The sequence below is a fragment of the Xiphias gladius genome, chromosome 13 (genome assembly GCF_016859285.1).
Source record: "Xiphias gladius isolate SHS-SW01 ecotype Sanya breed wild chromosome 13, ASM1685928v1, whole genome shotgun sequence".
Taxonomy (NCBI): Eukaryota; Metazoa; Chordata; class Actinopteri; order Istiophoriformes; family Xiphiidae; genus Xiphias; species Xiphias gladius.
In genome coordinates, this window is record NC_053412.1 from 11,028,471 (window position 1) to 11,046,390 (window position 17,920).

At 41.1% G+C, this 17,920-nt stretch overlaps 2 protein-coding genes across 12 annotated transcripts in view; one reads left to right on the forward strand and one right to left on the reverse strand.

Moving 5' to 3' along the window:
• Positions 1-11,360, reverse strand: part of zranb3 (zinc finger, RAN-binding domain containing 3) — an 89,802-nt gene extending 78,442 nt beyond the window's left edge. For 2 of the 4 annotated variants that reach the window (XM_040141956.1, XM_040141957.1), the window contains exons 1-2: positions 10,739-11,038; positions 9,283-9,485 (exon numbers count right to left, since the gene is read on the reverse strand). In XM_040141956.1, coding sequence (XP_039997890.1) covers positions 9,283-9,428 — 146 coding nt within the window. In that variant the 5' untranslated portion in view covers positions 9,429-9,485; positions 10,739-11,038. Of the gene's footprint in view, positions 1-9,282; positions 9,486-10,738; positions 11,039-11,070; positions 11,170-11,248 lie in introns of those variants that run through there. The other 2 variants (XM_040141958.1, XM_040141960.1) reach the window with 2 other exon arrangements.
• LOC120798032 (R3H domain-containing protein 1) overlaps positions 10,945-17,920 on the forward strand; it is a 47,244-nt gene continuing 40,268 nt past the window's right edge. For 4 of the 8 annotated variants that reach the window (XR_005708612.1, XR_005708611.1, XM_040141961.1 and 1 more), the window contains exon 1: positions 10,946-11,204. The gene's annotated coding sequence lies outside the window, so the exon portion shown is untranslated. Of the gene's footprint in view, positions 11,205-17,920 lie in introns of all 8 variants that reach the window. The other 4 variants (XM_040141962.1, XM_040141963.1, XM_040141964.1 and 1 more) reach the window with 2 other exon arrangements.

Here is a 17,920-nt window from a genome sequence, read left to right on the forward strand (position 1 = left end):
CTAATTGCCAGCACACCGACCCAGTCAGCGCAATGCGCGCACACACGCACACGCACTCGCACTCGCACTCGCACACACACGAGCCTTATGTGTGTGAAAAATGCACACAAAGGAAAAGACATGCAAAAATTACACAAAATACACACAGACATGTGAACAAAAGGTAGTCCACACACAAATGCAGACACATGTAAACTTACACATACACACAAACACACACACAGACACACATTTATATATATATATACACACGTGTGTGTGAGTATGTGTGTGTGTGTGTGTGTGTGTGTGTGTGTGTGGATGTATGCGCAAGCACACACACACACTCACAAACTAGGGAGGCAGTGCGGCTGGGGCAGGTGCTTGCCATTTTTCAACACATTAATCATCCTCCTTTAAATAACCTGAGTGTCGTCTTGACGGTTTGAGACTACGACGATGCTGCAGTGCTGTTGCCTGACGACGGCACGGTCCCCGTCACCGCATCTTTCTAATGTTATCTCTGAAACCCACAAGTCCCAAACTGTCAGGAAATGGGCTCCTCTAGCTCCCAAACTGGCTACAACGATTTGATGGCTTTGACCTCTCCGCAGTGATGCGTTGTGTAGCCCCATGTCCAACTCCAATCTTCCAGCCCTGTTAAGGTTCTCTTCTGAGGACTGGACCTGTAGTGTGCCCGTGGTCAGTGGGAAAACTGCTCAGAGGTAGGACGCTGCACAAAAGGCTGACTTAAAGGGTGCTACAGTATGCCATGCTCAGATCCACTAGGCTCTCTCACACAGTTATGCGGTCAGAGTGCAGTTTTGAAGTAAACTGATCTGCCACAACATTAAAAATTGCTATAAATACACACACCGTTCAGCCATTAAAACCAGTAACTTGACTACTCTATGTTTCAGTGACGTGGTTGATTTTAAAGGAAACGTTAAAACCCTAGCTATTTGGGGCAATCCACAATTAGTGTTTCGCTTGCGTGTTTTTTTTCCTCCTAAATTCAGCGCACCCTTCTGCACACCTAGAAGCTCTTTTAATTCTATTTTTTTCAGTGGCGTTTCAAATACAAAAACACACACAAAAAAGTTTTGTACTTGACGATAGTTACACACACCCAAGCTCTTTTTTTTTCTTCCGTGAGGTGTTTTTTTCCTCTACCTGTTTCCAAACTTTAGCCTTTCCCTAAGTATTTCATTTCCAATTTTTACTATATATTTTTAATAATGTTTCACCACAGGGTGACATTTACATTACTTACATTGTTATATTATGTTTTCAACCATATCCAAAGAGAACAAATAAGCAATATACACAGAAATAACCTTATTAGAAAAGAAATTACCTGTTAAATAGGCAGTTGTGCCACATATGAGACTGGTGACAATAGCTAATGGCTGCCACTTATCACAGTAAGGCAACACAGTTTCAGGTGGGGAGCAGCGCGAATAATAACATATACTTCTTCGTACAATGGAAAGTTGAATTCCTAAGCAAAAAAAAAAAAAAAAAAAAGACACCTTTGCCCATTTCAGTAAGACTCTACAGTACAGTCTTACTAGGTATGGGCTGACCAGTAGCTAATTGTGGCTAATGTTATTGGGCTTTAGCTTGTCATAGATCAACATTTAAATGTTTTTATCGCAAAACAAAAGCAAGAAGTAAACACAGCACCTTTATTGCAATATTCACGTGTGACATGCACTGTAAATGCGCTGTAACATGCACTGTAACAGTGGCGCTGGCAAAGAAGAACAATAAAGTCATAAAACTAATTCAGGATTATCAGTTATACACAGAAATATTTATCTTAAGTTTGCTAATATTAGTTAACATTAGCCACCATGAGCTACTGGTTTGAAAAGACCAACTAAGACTGTAGCAGCATAACACCTGAGTGAATTGAAGTGGCTGTTATTGCTAATGAGTTCAATTTTTCATTTGTAAGAAGAAGAATATGTTGTTTCTTCTCTTAAAAGTTACATAGTCTTGCTGTGTTTTCAAGTTGCATCAAGCAGTAGCACCCGCCAATCTGAGTATGTTCCTTTAAGGTCTGTAGGTGTTACCGTGCGTGACTGCAGTCTTAAATTACGGCCTTCAGTGATCCTTGATACTTTATCTTTTGCTATGTTTAATCATAATCCTTGACCTCCTGTAGCTATTACTCTAGGGTGTACATTAAGATGTACGAATGTTTGTTGTGTTTGGCTCTAATGATGCATTTACTCTGAAGTTCCTTGAAATGATTAACTAAGTGAACATATTTTTCAAGTTATAATACTTGTTTGAAAGCGTTTCCCACCATTATAATTCTTCGCTCTAACACCAAAACCTTATCCAGCAGGCTAAACATTTTATTTACCATTTGTAGCCTCTATACTTTGTTTCAATAAAAACCTCTTCTTTAGATCCTGGATGGGTACTATTCAAATAATAGAAAATGGGCTATTACAACTACGGTTTGCTGACGGTGAGTGAAATGATATTTTTCATGCTTTATAACAGAAAAAATCTCCTGCCGTTTTCATAACATAAAAATATAATAACCCATTACATTAAAACCTATATAGATTTCAGGCTTAATTAGGAGGTAATGTAATTTAGAGCACCAAGTACAGTAAATACTGTAACTGAGCACCCAGAAGATGTAGGAGAGACATGTCCTTAGTATGTGCGATTTGTTTTGTTCAGAAACTGCTGGATCTCTGTTTTGACCTGAAACTGATCTGAAGTAACATTATGTTTTAACTCTGACAAAGGCTCGTATTATGAATAGCTTATACAATACGGCAGCTGGTACACAGACAAGCTATATACTGCCAGTGACATTAAACACTATTGCTGTAAAACTAGGCGTAAATTGGTTTCTGGTTTAAGTATTAATGAGAATGGGTAAACATTATGTGACATTGACCAGAAGCTGCCGGTTTTAATGACAGTGATGAAAATGGGATTTTGTTTTATCAACCCATCATTGTAAATTGCTTCCAAAAATCAGCAAGCGCTGCAAGTGACAGAGCCACAGAGCATTAAAGGTGCTGAGCACCAGCTATCATACTGGTGTGTGTAATGAATCTCCTTTTGTCTGCATTTAAGGGGCACTCCACTGATTTTACACAGTGTTCATTTTGGCAGCTAGTTTTCATTTAGTTTTAGTCTTAGTCTTTTGATGAAAATGTGTGGTAGTTGTAATCAAATTTTAGCCATTTGATTTCGGTTAGTTTTCGACATACATTTTTAATTTCCTGCTACCTGTGCTGCTCACTGCAGAGCAGCGAGTCATTCAGGAGCCGGATTCACTCACTTGTTCACTAAAATACTTTAGTTTGAGAGGAGACGCTACATCGTCACATAACATCAATTCTGTGATCTTTGTGTAGAGAACACCTAGGGGACGATTTAGATGGACCAACGACATTAATCCAGGAACCTACTCACGCCTTCTGATGGCAACACCAAAGAGAGCCGACTGAGTGCAACGTTAATGTTACCTCCACAGCACTTGATTGTGACATCAGCTTACCTTTTTATAAATGTTGTCGTGCTGCCTGCGTGTTCTAACAGTTTGTCTCAGCTGTTTTGTTGCCGCTCATTGTCAAATTCTTGGTGGACCGTGGAAGAATCTGGTCCATAAATCGGTTTCTACCAGGAACAGGTAACAGTCAGATAACATTACTGACAGACACATAAGTTTGCAAGGTGTTTCTTATTAATATCAGTGCACCAGGTCAAACAGCTAAATCATCCTCTGAACAGTGGAGGAAACTGTTTTACTAATCAGGAGATATAATGTGTGCTCCGACAGATGCATGTATTACTGTTTTTTTTCGTTGAAAAAAAACAGTAAGTCCTCGTTTTCATTGGTCAATTTTTTTTTCGTCGTCTTATTTTTGCTGTGTAAAATGGGTCGTCAATGAATATTTTTCGTGACAGTTTTCATTAAAGAAAGGAACACTGATTTTACACATGAAGATCAGATCAATTTAGTCAGTATGTGAAAATAGATCCATAATGTCCTTTGTGGCCTTGAGGGAACTTTCATCGACATTATGTAAACTTGGGCTTGGTGACTACAAATTTATAATAGCAAATCTGTGTTACAGATTGGAGGCATTGCTTTTAAAATTTGCAAGGGAAAGTGTAATAAAATAAACTATCACGTTGCCTTATGGGAAATGTAGGAGCCAGTGTTTTTGGAGTTTGACACATACTCAAGACTATATGTCAGGATATCCGCTGCTTCAGTTTTGAGGATTCTTGTTTTAATCTGTCACTCAGATTTCATGGTTATGCAACACTGAAAACCTGAAATACCACTTTAGTAATTAACAATTTCCATCTATTTTGCCCAAACAAATGGACTGAATTAATGACTACAAATAAAGTGTTCAAGTGTTGAATAAGGGCCCTGAAAACCTGTTTTCTCAGTAAGCTTCTTACTATGAGCAAAGTGGTCCTTGAAGATGCCATTTTTTTGTCAAAGTCTGAACAGTTTCACAAGCGATTTCTGTATTATTTGTTTTCTTTGTGTTCGTCTCTCTTGTGTGAGGTGGGCTGGGCTTAGTTGGAAAAAGGCGATTCAACATACTTCAGAGCAACATTCAGGATTTAGAAAAATCACAATCAGAACCATCTGACTGTTGTGTGGTCTGAAGAAACAACTTCCCAGCAGTCTGGATGAATCGGATATGCTGAGTTTCTAAATAAACTAAAATTTGACTGTTACTTTTTTAATTTAGGAGTTTTTAAGGTTTTCAAGAAATACACTTGATTTGAAACCAGTGTTGCGGGTTCTCTAATACTGTTCTCTTAGGGTGACGTCCACCGAGCCTCCCTTAGAAGTTATTGGTTGTTGTACCAAATTTATCTTACATAGATTGACTTTCAACAGGGACTGGATGGAAATAAGGTCAATTGTACTCTTAATACTGTAAATCCCAATGTGCTGCTGAATAGCCCAAATGATTTTATGGAACCACTCTGTGTACAGCCTCTATATTATGAACAAAAATTAAGGGACAGTACAAATGCTGGGTAAATACATCAACTTGTATGTGTACAGAGGACAAATGCTGTCTCTGGAATGGACTTCTCTCAGTAATTTGATCTTCACAGGGACAGACAACACAGCCTGCTTATTGATCCCCCTCTTCCAACAGCAGAGCAGGCCTTATTCAATAAAAGCACAAGCAGCCACTTCCAAAAATATTTTGGACAAACCAGAGCAGGTTGAACATGCACTGCATCACATGGCTGGCTTCAAGTTGCAGTCAACAACACCTTAATGGAAGTGACCAGGAGTCCTTAATGGCTGTACTTTTACTCCAAATTGATGGGGTTTTTTTTTTTCAATATGTCGGTGGGGTCACTCAGAGTTCTGCATATTACAAATGTACCCTGAGTAAATTTTAGAAATGCTGAATGTAAACAGATGTCAGCACTCAAATGGCAAACTTTTGCCCAACTTTCCAAACAACACAATCAACCACATCTCATGGTTTGTTATTATCATACTGTACCAAAACTTTCCCATATTATCCCACATCTGATTCCATAAAATTCACTCACCCTCCTACACAGACCGATACAGCAGTCTCCATAAGTATTACAACAACATTTGATGTTTTGGTTGGGTACTCTTGATACTCTGGATGTGAAAAAGACAGAATGACTATGAGATTTAAAGGAGAAATCTGCCCACGGTCCCTCCTACACTGTTAGATACCCAGCATCAATCTATGATGTTCAGTGCATTTCAGGAGTTTTTTTATAATGGAGTGCATTGACACTTATTTTTTTTGACTGTCAGCTTGCCTCATCTAGTTCCACCGCAGGTCGTCTACATTTCCCAGAATTGTTTTACTGCTTCCTAAAAATCTAACAAGTCTGCAACTGCATTGCATTTTGTCTATTCACGCTATTGTGGGTAGAAATATTGTTATTTCTGCCTCTTCTATAACGAGTCTCTGATGAGTATCAGTGGAAAAAAAAAAAAGAGGCTGCTGGTTTAATTTGAGGCTCTTTCCAAGGATTCTGAATAAGCAAATAAAGAACACCAGGGTGCCTCATATACTTAGAAAGATCAAGATTACTGTCAATAACAATAATTTTTAGCTTGCAATCATCCTTGCTGTCTGTCTGCATGTGAGTGCACTTGTAGAAACGTATGTGGATGGGGGGGTGTGGTACGGTGGGCTTAAAAGTACTCCAAAATTACGCATGTTAACCTCTTAGTCAATAGGTTGGTTTCCATCCACCTGTTTTATTTGCATGTTCAATTTGCATATAAAAATGACCTGAGTGGAAACAACAACAAATTCAAAAAAAAAATCTTGAAATATCACAAAAAAGTTTTTATGGTTTGCTAAGGTGGAAAAGTGAGTGTATCGATAAAAGCAAAATGTCACAAACTGCAATGGAAGCAGACTTAGTGAATAACTCATGAGGTATATGAAGCATTAGACTTGAACATCCACTGAAGCTTCCACTGGAGCGAAGAAAAAAATTAATACATGAAACGAACAGAAATGCCATATGTCCATCATGTTCTCTACATCGTTTTTCACGGTCTGTGATCTGACTGGCGCTCTTTTAATTACATCAGCTTGTTGTGCCCTCCTCTTCTGCGATGGTTTAATGGCACCCGACTGGAAAATTTGCTCCACCAGCTGTTTATCTCGGCAAACAAACTCCTATTATTCACATAACGGTAGTGGATGGAAAGATGCATCGATTCACATTTTTCCAATTTTCTTGAGAGTCAGTTAAAATTTGCGCTACATTTTGATGAAACCTAGTTACCTTATTATCTCACATTACTGCTTGCAGAGTATGTAGCACCCAGGATGTAGAGAGGGAGGTTTCCTAAACTGGCTTCATGTTTTCATGCTAATTAATGGCACTGTCAACAAAAATGTATTGTAAAACTTGAATACGTTGAAGCCCATTGTAACAAATACGGTACGGTTGTTCCATGAGAGCCAGGCGATCTGTGGCGGGTCGGGTAGACACAGCAGGACTATCAAGCTCTGTTTTTCTCCACATGTTGAAGTGGTGTGCATGGGGCTATAGTAAAATGAATACTGTGCATTTAAAGAGTTCAAAAGGTTGTTTTTCTGGGCCTTTCTAAAACCAAAAACACAAGTGCAAGGAATTGGGTCAACAATGTGCTTAACTTCTTCAAATTTAACTTGCCATCCTTAGCATACCCAGTTCACTAGCTTACTGCCTGCAGTTATAACCTAGTGTTAAAGCCAAGGAGCAAATCATGCTCAGCAAAAGTTGCCATTGGTCGGCTAGAAATGAGAAGCTGCTTACCTTTGTCTGAAACCAAGGACCCATTGTTTCAAAAATTACTATCAATTTCCAGTGGTAAATCTGCCACCATTATTATTGTAAAAGAAAGTGTGACAAGAAAGTGTCTGGAGCTTGCTTTGTCCTCTCCTGTTTTAATGGAAGATGAGACTCGACTTAGAGTGTCTCTAAAATCTATGGACACACCCCTGGGTGAAAGCTTTAGTTGTGGTGAGGACCTTCACACTCAACCCCACCAGTTTGTTAGAGTTTGGGCTTCCATAAGTACATATTTTAGTGAGAAAAACTGGCCAATTTCAGAAGTAAGATAAGGAAATGTAGACCCTCTATTAAAGATTATTTGAGAATTAATATTTCAAGGTTCTGCCTATCATCACACCGGTTGAGGAAGATGGAGTCACAGACCACCCTGAACAATCCCTGTGCTCATGTGGCATGGGCATGCAGAATGTAGTTATTTTATATATGTGTATGTAAGTCAATAAACTAACTAACTAGGCTACACATCAAACATCATGTCAGTTTTCATTATACCGTCAGATCTCCCTCTACCTGTAATATCTTGTGCTAATGAAACTTCTGCTCGTCTCCAGAGAGAAGCAGTGCCCACGCTGCTCTTACCGTCACACCGATGCCAATTGACTTTGGTAGCTGTCCACACAGTGCAGCGAGAGCCAATTGACTTCTGACCCAGCCGTGTAACAAAGCACTGACTCCCAGTGTTCCTGAATCAATATGGCCGCTCCGCATCACAGCAGCGGCGCTCAGATTGAGTCCCCCTTATGCTGACCTTCCCGAGAACCCAAGCATACAGCGAGTGGTCGGGGAGGGGGAAATGGTCAAGTCCTTGCCCGTTCCTAGAGCTAATGCTCACTACAGTCGACATTTATGGACTTTCTAACTTAACTCAGAAACTTCCCATGGACTGGTAATTGTTTTCAAAGATATAACTTGGACTATATCTGACCTTATGAATTTAGAATATATTCACATACACTGTTGACTTTATTTGCTTCTTCAGCCATGTAGATTGGCTGGAAATCACATTTTCCCACTATTGCACTACAGAGGTGGGGTGGGGCTGCCAACTTTAAAGCTCTATTAGGCAAATTATCTATGTCAAAATGCCATTCTATTGGACTAAATCACACTTTTTATGCTAAAGATTTGCTATATATGCCCAGATTAATTTCTGTTAAGTCTGGACACAAGCTGAACATTTTCAACATCAGGAAGTGCAAAAATCAAAACATGTTAGTGACCAACAGAACTTTTGAAGTTCTTACCTCTTCAGTGTCTTTTAGTTCTGCATCACAAACTGAAGGGGTTTGTAAATATGAGTGCATTTTATGTAGCTGATTAATGTTGCCTTGCAAGATCTATCAATATTTAAAAGTACACTGTGGATTTTTTTGTAAACAAACAAGTAATGCATACATTCACTGTTTCTCATAAAAACGCATTGTGAGTGCCCTTGAAGGCTAATAATATGTTCAATGCAAAGTAAAATATGAAGAATGTAAAGATTCAAAAAGCTGCTTGTGTTTGTCTATGAAATGCACAGACAATAGATTTGACTTGAAAGCGTCCTCATAGCAAATAAATCAATATTTACACAATGCAGAGGTGGAGTAGAATGTAAGGCTACAAACATAGAGTGGCACAAACCCAGAGGAGGACTGCACTATTCTCAAAAACGAACAATAGGTTTACTTATCTGTAGGTTTACATCTAGTTGACAAATGTCAACAAATTTTTTCCTTCCTTTGGTATTATTGACTTTGCAAACAAAATGAAGGCCTACCTTTTATTTTCAGTCTCTTTGAAATACTGTTTTCCTGAATGTTGTTCTGGTGTCAGAGATGTACGTTAACACAGAACTTCACTTAAAAACTTCAAAAACATAACTAAGGCCCCCTAATTGACTAACAAACAACAAAGCTGCGATGGAACTGACTGAGTGGCAGCCCTGCTTACCGTCCATTCCTAGATAAAGCGAACTCCACGCCCTCTCTTTGGAAAGGCATCAGGCGCTGCAGGAGCTTGTGAGGAAGGCTTGACAGTTGCTGTGACCATCTTGTATCACAGCGAGAGGTCTGTAAGCCATTATCATCCATTTCCATTAGTAAGTCCTCATCAGTTTCTTGGTTCTTGCTCAATCAGTCGGCTCTGATTTTAGGCTGAAAAAAAAGAAAAAAAGAAAAAACTGTTAAAACACAATGTACATCTGAATGTTCCCCTATGTAGGCTCATTTTATTGAATATTCACTACATCATCGATTAGACATATAAGAGCCCCTTTGTTTACCACACTGACTGCTGATTTAAAAATGTTGTATAATGATGGTGAGTATTACTCCTCTGCTGCCTCCTAGCACCAACAGGGGTGCTAGAAGGCAGCACTCCTGTTGGTGCATCATCCAGCTTCTAGTGCCATTACTAGAAGCTGGATGATGCAGCAGTGTGGACAAAGAGATGCAAAATTTTAGATGAGATGATACAAGTTTTCTGCATCTGCTGCCTCCGGTTCCAGCAAAGGATTCTGATAAAGCCAGTGTTGTCCGGACAGAAAGCAGAGCGCAAGCTGCTGTCTTCAGCTGAGAACATGGATGTTATGTTTATTATGTAAATAGTTGGTATTTTATTAAAAGGTATTATTGGGCTAATTTTAGATTTCCACCCTGTCTTCCAGTTACTGAAACCACAATTAGATCTCCTTTTCTACATTTGACTACAATGAGTCACAAAGTATAATTCCAACGACCAAATAACGACCAAAAATGTCATTCTCAAAGCTAGTCTCCCACAGTTATAGCTATGTACTGAGTTTCCAAACATCTATCGTGTTCTCCAATATGCTCAAGGAACCCACAGGAGAAGTTAATACAGCAATTAACACACAATAAAACAATTACACACGATAGTAAGAACAAAATTAGTTAAAACAAACTAATGAAGTATAGATGTAGCATCCTTAACTAGAGCTAGCAACATAAATCGGAAGTAAAGGGACCTGCCTACATAAATAAATGCACCACTCGTATTTAAAACCATAGGCTTTGGATACACACATTCGCCTTCGTCAGCTATAGTTGTCTCTATTATTTCGAACATTTACATCGGAAACGCATTTCTGTTCCTATATGATGTGTTTGACTAATATCTAGCTGCCAGGCGGGCATCTAGCTACCTGGCTGCCCCTTACGGAAAAACTAGCAAGTTAACACAACTGTTCTGTCTCTATGTCGTGCGTTCATGGGTTACGTTATAATTTGCCCCTCTATGCAGAGCCGGCCTGGCCACATACGGTGCTGCCATGATATCGTGGCTCAAGAGGCAGCGACAGTATTCTGCCACGCAACGTACATTTAAAATAGCGAAGTTAATAAGAAGAGGCCAACATTATTTTTTTTTGTAAGTGAGGTTTGCCTACCCGTTGTGATCGATCATACGGTCATTATCATACGGTTTCTACACCAGCAGGACTGAACTGGGAGACTAAAAAGTTTCGCGGCAAATTTAAGGTACACTCGGTTTATATCACCAGGCATCCGCAGCACTTAGTTATCAGAGTGTTCAACGCAACTTCCTGGAGCTTTGTGATCTAATTTAACCAAGATTCCCTCAAAAGTATAGACTTTACATCAGTGTTAAAGGGTGTGTAAGATAAACGACGGAAATGTCTGACAAACTGCGTGCATGCGTGCTGCCATAACGCAAAACAATCCCGCAACGACAAGACGTTACATATTTTCAACACCCTACGTGTCGAACGTGAGGAGCTGACGCACTCTCCCAGCCTTGCTGGACTCTGCTGCCTCTCTTTCACTCCGCCACAAACAGTAGCTACTTCACCCTCGGTAGAGACAACGGCAGTGCACCGATAGTAAACCGAAGCGGTAAGGCAACATTAGATATCTGCAGTATCCTGTCCAACACTTACCGGTTTGCGGGGGGGACAAACATGTAGCCGGATTGTTGTAATCATGTAACACGAGCTAGTTAGCAGTAAACATCTCTCTTGCTAGTCCGTGACAGTTCGGGGCGCCGGTGTTTGGCCGTTTTCAAGCGTTAGCAATGCCAGGTAATAATGGTTAGCTTAGCCCCCGACACGATCCGACGCATATGTAGCTCAATACATCGCCTTGCTCTTCGGCAAAAACACACACCTCACAAGCAAACACCGTGTCCAAATTGCAAGCAATAATATTTAAATTCGGCATTCGTCCGAAAAACCAAACATTAGTTATTTGATAATACAGCGTAATTCAATAACTTTTAGGCCTGGTTCGACTGCTCCTCTACCAGTAATATGCGGCAAAGAACCTTGTGTACTAAGGTTAACCATTAGCCATTTCAGTGGCTGAGCTTTAATTGAATTATTTCGCTGCTCGGTTAAATGTCTGATCGGCCGAATTTTAGTTACGTGTTATCAGACCCTAATGTTACACGTTGTCCGGGGTTTGTAGGTTTACCGATACCAAAGAAACATTAAATAGCCAATATTTGTAATGGAGTCCTGTGTGACGGGCTCGCTGTGGAGTAGGGAGCGAAAACTGTCGAAGACTAGCATTTAAGTTCACTTGCTCTGAAATCAAATGAATAATCAAATCAAACGTCGGTTGATTTTTTTTTTTTTATAAATATATATATTTTTTCCACACCCTTCCTCATCAGGGTCACTTGTCGGTGTGGCAAACACATGACCGTTAATGTAACATTTTTCTTGTGCGATGGGAGCATAGAAAAACAAGTCACACACTAATTATTCAAGCACACCTATTAATAAAAGGCATATACCGTTGTGCATTCACTTTAAAGGTACCAGATAACCAAGGCGGATAGTTTACCAAATAAGGGTAGAGGGGGTTAATGTTGTATTTGGATTGACAAACAAAATATATCAACACCAGTCCCCCTCAGTAAAATTAGTCTTATACAAATTAATTGTTAATTGAATTAAAATGAGTGACTAATGCTCTCTGGATTTGTTGATTACATTTATTTTAAAAAGGCTTTTGTTTTGAGTATAGGTTTTTTTTTTTAACATTGACACATGCAGTGGTTTATTACAATGCCTGTGCTGTTAATTACTGTTATTGTCGGAGAGATTTTAAACGCAGCAAAGCCTGCCTTGAACTACATTTATGTTAGTTGAAGGCAAAATCATACATCTAATTACTCATTTTGGTACTTGATTACCAGTAACCCATATCCACTGTCATTCTGATGCACTAAGAGTTATCGCCTCATAGACTTGGTAGAGATGGACAGAGATGGACGTGAAAGCTTACAGGTTGCCACCACGGAGGCTGAGCATCGTGATAGTATCATTTTCATTAAGGTACCAGCGGAGCCTGGTGGGTGGAGAGTAGATGCTGGTTCAGTCTCTGCAGCTGCTCTTTTAGAGAGTGGAGACGATGTGTTCATCACTACGGGGCTGGCAACTGTGCCGTCCGGCCACATAGTCATTATTAGTGTTGTGTACTATAACATCCCTGTTTGCGGAATTTTGTCCATAATTAGTATTTGTGTAAGCTACAGTAATTTGGTAGTCCTCGATCTGGTTGTTCCCATGTTAAAGTGAATAAATTTTAACATCTGTTTTTCCTGCTGGGTGAGGTGTAGTGTTTTAGGAAGTGGCGAAATCACGTCTCAAATGCTCTCTTGTGATTGTCTACACTGTGTAGCGGACCCCTCCAGGGCCTAAAATAAATGCTAATATTTGTTTGCCGAAACTGTTTCACCCGCTGCTGCTCAGGGTACTACAGTCGCGACTCTGTTGACCATTCATTACACAGGTTAGGGCGTATTTGGAGCTGATGACATTATCAGATATTGAGGCTGAGGATGCTGTGTAATAGCTTTCACCAAAGATGTGGCCCCGATAACTAAATAATTAATCGCCTTCCAGGGGGAAAATCTCTCTTTCCTATATATTTGGTCAGGGCCATTAAATAATTCATCTGCCTATCCATAAATTGTTTGTTCAATTGGTGACCTTTTCATGGAATTAAGAAAGCACAATAATAAATTCTTCAGAGACCTGGCATAACGAATGGTACAATTATGAGGCAGGATTGGATCGGATCGGTTGTCGCAGCCTGGTGTTGGTTGCTAAGTGACAGCAGGAACTTTTCCGCCCACTGTGTTTGCTGTTAAAGACTGAGTGACTGAAAGGACAAAAACAATCACATTATGGCAGTCTAGACTTCGGCTGCGCACAGGACCTGTTTGTGACTTCCTATGTCTTTGACAGTCTGTCAGTCACTTAGCGATGAAAGCCTCATGAAGTAGATTATTTTCAGAGCTCAGTTATCACTCTTATCCATGCTCTCTCCTCTGCATGTACAAAGTAGACCGAGTACTTAATCTTTAATGAAATAAACAAGCCAAGTTAGTACTGGTGGAGGCTATGATCCCTTATTGTTTTTCCAGTTATATCCTCTAAAGTCATGAAAGGCACATTTAGATGAAATGGAGGATTGTTGGGGGTGTGGTTTCATTGTGCACAAGCAGTTTATCTTTTTTTAGTGCATTCAGTGTGTTTTCTAGCTGATCCACCAATACGCTTGTCTTAGATGTACCTAAAACGAAATGTTTTATTGCAGTATTTCACTTTTCTGTTTTAGCAGTTGGTGGTATTTCAGGTGGTCCCTGCCTCTCTGAGTCAGTGGGATTAGCTGTAGCCTTGTCTTCTTGTGTGAAAAGCAGGGTGCCAGCTTTAATGGGAAGGTAGCCCAGTGAACAGCTCGGCCTCTCAGCGGCCAGCGCCTCCCCATCGACTTTCCACCTGGTCTTTGAGCACCTATCTGGCCACAGACATGTCACTCCTGTCCCCTATCCTCTCCTCCTCCCTGTTTGTCGCCTCTCTTCCTCCCTAACTTTCTTTTTCGCCTCCTCTGTGCCTTTCTTCGCCTTCTTTCCCTTACTGCTCTATCGCCCGCCCTCCCGTTTTTTCTCATCTTCTTCTCCACTTCCTTTCAGTCTCCTTCTATCTATCCGATGTCCCTGGCTGCCCTTTCCTCCTCCTCCTCCTCCTCCTCTTACCCCGCCTCCATCCTAAAGCAGAGTAGCTAATGAAGAGCCCCATTTAGCCGGTGACTTTGGTACAGTCAGCGCTCCATAGCGCCGGCCGGCCTCGGATGCCGTGACTGGCTGTTCAGGCTCTGACATCACACAGGGGCCAGCTGTTGATTTGGCGCTGTCTCTAAGGCTGGCTGGCTTGATGGCTTGTGGCAGGTAGACTTGTGCTCACACAGCACTCTCCCTCCCTCCATCCGTCTCTCTCTCTCTCTCTCTCTCTCTTTCTCTCTCTCTTTGTGACACCCACTCTCCCTCGCCCTCTCCCTTTACACTCCTCTCTCCCCGTCTTACGCTCTCACTCAGTTGAGCGAGTGTACAAGAGGCAGCAGGCAGCTGCCGAGGAGCGAGCTGGGAGGCAACTCCAGCCTCCTCTCCAGCAGATTGCGCCTCCTGTACAATGGAAACTAAACGGTCGAGTAGCAGAAGGGATGGAGGGCAGAGCTGCCGGGCAGGTAGGTCCTGCAGCTTCCAGCCACTTTGCCAGTGGGTGAGCATGGATGTCACATGCCTTTTCTGAATTCTAATTTCCCATTAATGTTTCTTGTAGTTTATTTTATTTTGCTTTTTCAACATTTTCTTTGTCATGTACATTTGGGGTTGTTGATTTTCCTGCTGTTTATCGCCACATGAAGTGAACATATGTTCTGTTCACTGCTGACAAGAGAAAATCTCTTCAGCATCAGCTTTTCTGTGTCTTTTTTCATTGCATGGCAGCAAGTCAGTAAGCAAGTGTGCAGTCCTTTTCTTTGGCTTGTTAGACTAAGCGCAACGTGAGATTTGCTGTCCTGTCAGTGCCGTGTTATTCATTGAACTGAGCCAGAGCTTTCGAAATCTCCTCGTCAGTTTGCCAGTGTTGCTTCTGCTTTTCATTACGGGGATAATTAACCAAGATCAGCCAGTAAGAAGCTTCGCTCTGCATTGTTCAACAGCCAAGCTCATCCTCTGTCTCCCCTATTTCCCCTGTCTGTTCTGCAGGTGTTGTCTGCAAATGGACTTTTAATGACTCTGGCGGACTTTTTGAGTTATTCTTCTCTCATAAGACTCCATAGATTAAAACTGCTAGACTTGCATGTTAGTTTTCTTTGTTTATTGTTTCTCCTCTAATTGCCTAGATTGATATTCCCTGGAAGCTCTCCTATGGGATAGGTAATGGATTACCTACATGCACGGCTGTGGATTTAATTTATTAGTGCTGGCTGGCTGTGTCTCTGCTGCGCCGCACCGCGCTCACACCGCCTTATGCGACCTGGAGGCAGAGCGAGCAGCGTAATTAGAGGCTCATTTGTGCCTGTTTTATGTTTTTTTTTTTTTTTTTTTTTAGTTTGGTTTTTTTTGTTAATTCAGTCTGTGCTATTACAGGCAGTTCCTTAAACTGACACTGCCTCAGTTGCCCTGAAATTGAGGCAACCATTGTATGAAAGTGATATAATTTCATAGGGTTTACACTAATCGTTTTCTGGTTCAATTATATAGCTCCCCTGTCAGTGCTTTTCTTGCTTTGCAATTAGCAGAAATGGCTAGAAAATGGGAGATTAGTTACTCAGTTAAGCAAAACACTGAAATCAATTTTATTGCAGGGCCATGAATGTGAACCAGCATTAGTAACCTAATTAACTGTTTATTTGATGCCTGATTTTATTTGCCATGGTGCATGTCCTGCACTCTCCTGAAGCTGACTTATTCTAAATCTGTCTTTATATTGGTTTGTATGGGAAGTCAGAAATTAATTGCGTAGCCATAAAATGTTTGGCTGCATTTTCTGTGTTTCCTGTGGTACCATTTTAGAAATCAGATAAGAATACCTGGTAATTTTTACTCCGAAATGGCAAGCGGGTGACATAAATCTGTAGCCCAAAAAGATGCCATTACCATTGTATTTGTGTCTGTGCTTTTGTCTCACGATGCTCCATAGAATAGAACTCTGTTTAGTATGCTATATCTCTGCAGACATATCCCAGCTGTTTGGCACCACTCCTGCCGTTGTCCTTTTTATGTGACATTTGCTTATCAGCAAGAGTTTATCAGCAGCAATAAAGCATGAATTATTTTTCACCACATAATCTGCAACTGTATGTAGAAAGATGCTTTTACTTTTGTTTGTTTGGTTGTTTTTTTTTGCTCAGTTGCTTAGAAATCATTGTTGTATTTTCTTTGTGATCACTCAGAAGCTTGTGAAGGTGGTGGTTTGTTCTTTTCCGCCCCATGTTTGACTCATCTCCTCATTCTCTGCCAGGAATAGAGCTGGGGGATAGAGTAGCAGATAGAGGGAGGGATTGAGGGTCCTCCACCTCCAGTTGAGCTGGTTATAGCCCAGACAAGAGCCCTGATCCATGCAAAGCTGAGCAGAACAGAACAGAGCAGAGGTGTGGGAGGGTAAGGTCAGCCTTTGCAAGAGAGAAGCAGGTGTGTGTGTGTGTGTGTGTGTGTGTGTGTGTGTGTGTGTGTGTGTGTGTGTGTGTGTGTGTGTGCGTGCGTGTGTGTGCTTGTGTGTGTTTTGTGTGCTTGTGTGAAGGGGAAAGAAAATAACTGTACTGGAATTTGCTTGCCTGCCTGTTCATGTGTGTGTGCCATCACCAGCAGTCTCTTATACACTTCACAGTGATTGAGAAGTTTCTCATTAGCTTGCCATCAACATAATTGTCTGTGAGAGCAGTCTGTTAAGAGCCCAGTGTATGATTAACTCGGCTCAGTCAACAGCCACCCTCATGACCCCACTGTAGGGTTTTTCAAGAATTCATTTCCATCAAGAATATACGTGCAGAGGAGACTTTTTATTTGTCATGTGCGAATACAGTATGTTTGTTTGCATATGTTGCTGTGTGGTTACGCTAATAGTTACGCCAGTACATTTTTGGAATACTCTGATTTTATCGGCATCTTTGATAATTAACATTTTTCTAATGGACTCCAATTAATTATTTCCAATTTGCCAGTATTCAAATTCATCTAATTGAGCATATCTGTATTTTTAACAAATGGGAAGGTTTGATGCATCTGGGCACTTGCGCGCGCGCGTGAGGCTGCTGATATGCCATCGAGCATGGCGATAAAGGTGGTGCGACGGGGCGGTGTGACACTGAACGATGCCTGAGGGAGCCTCTTTAAGGTTGCTGTGCTCTGCGGCGAGTGTAATACAAATGAACCACTCCCTGTCAGCTACAACACAATACTGGAGGACGGCCGCGGAGGCAGACAGAGCGCCTCTACAAGTTCACTGCTGCGTGTCTGTGTGCGTGTGCAGTTCTGCATGTTTTAATGTGTCAGAAGGTGTTTAGCATCAATCAGAGGGTGATGTCTCCCTTCGTCCATGTCTGTCAAATCATTTTTTTGGGGTGTGCTTTGTTTGCGCCAATAGCATTCATAGGACTGTCTCCACCATACTGCATGCACAAACACACACACACACAGGCTCAGCGTGAAGTCTTGAAGCCAACCGGCTAGGCTGCGGCTGCACTGTCCCCTCAGCAGCTCTGGTCATAAAACCTGGAGCGCCCACGGGTACACTCAGCCGCACTGCTGTCAGAGTAAC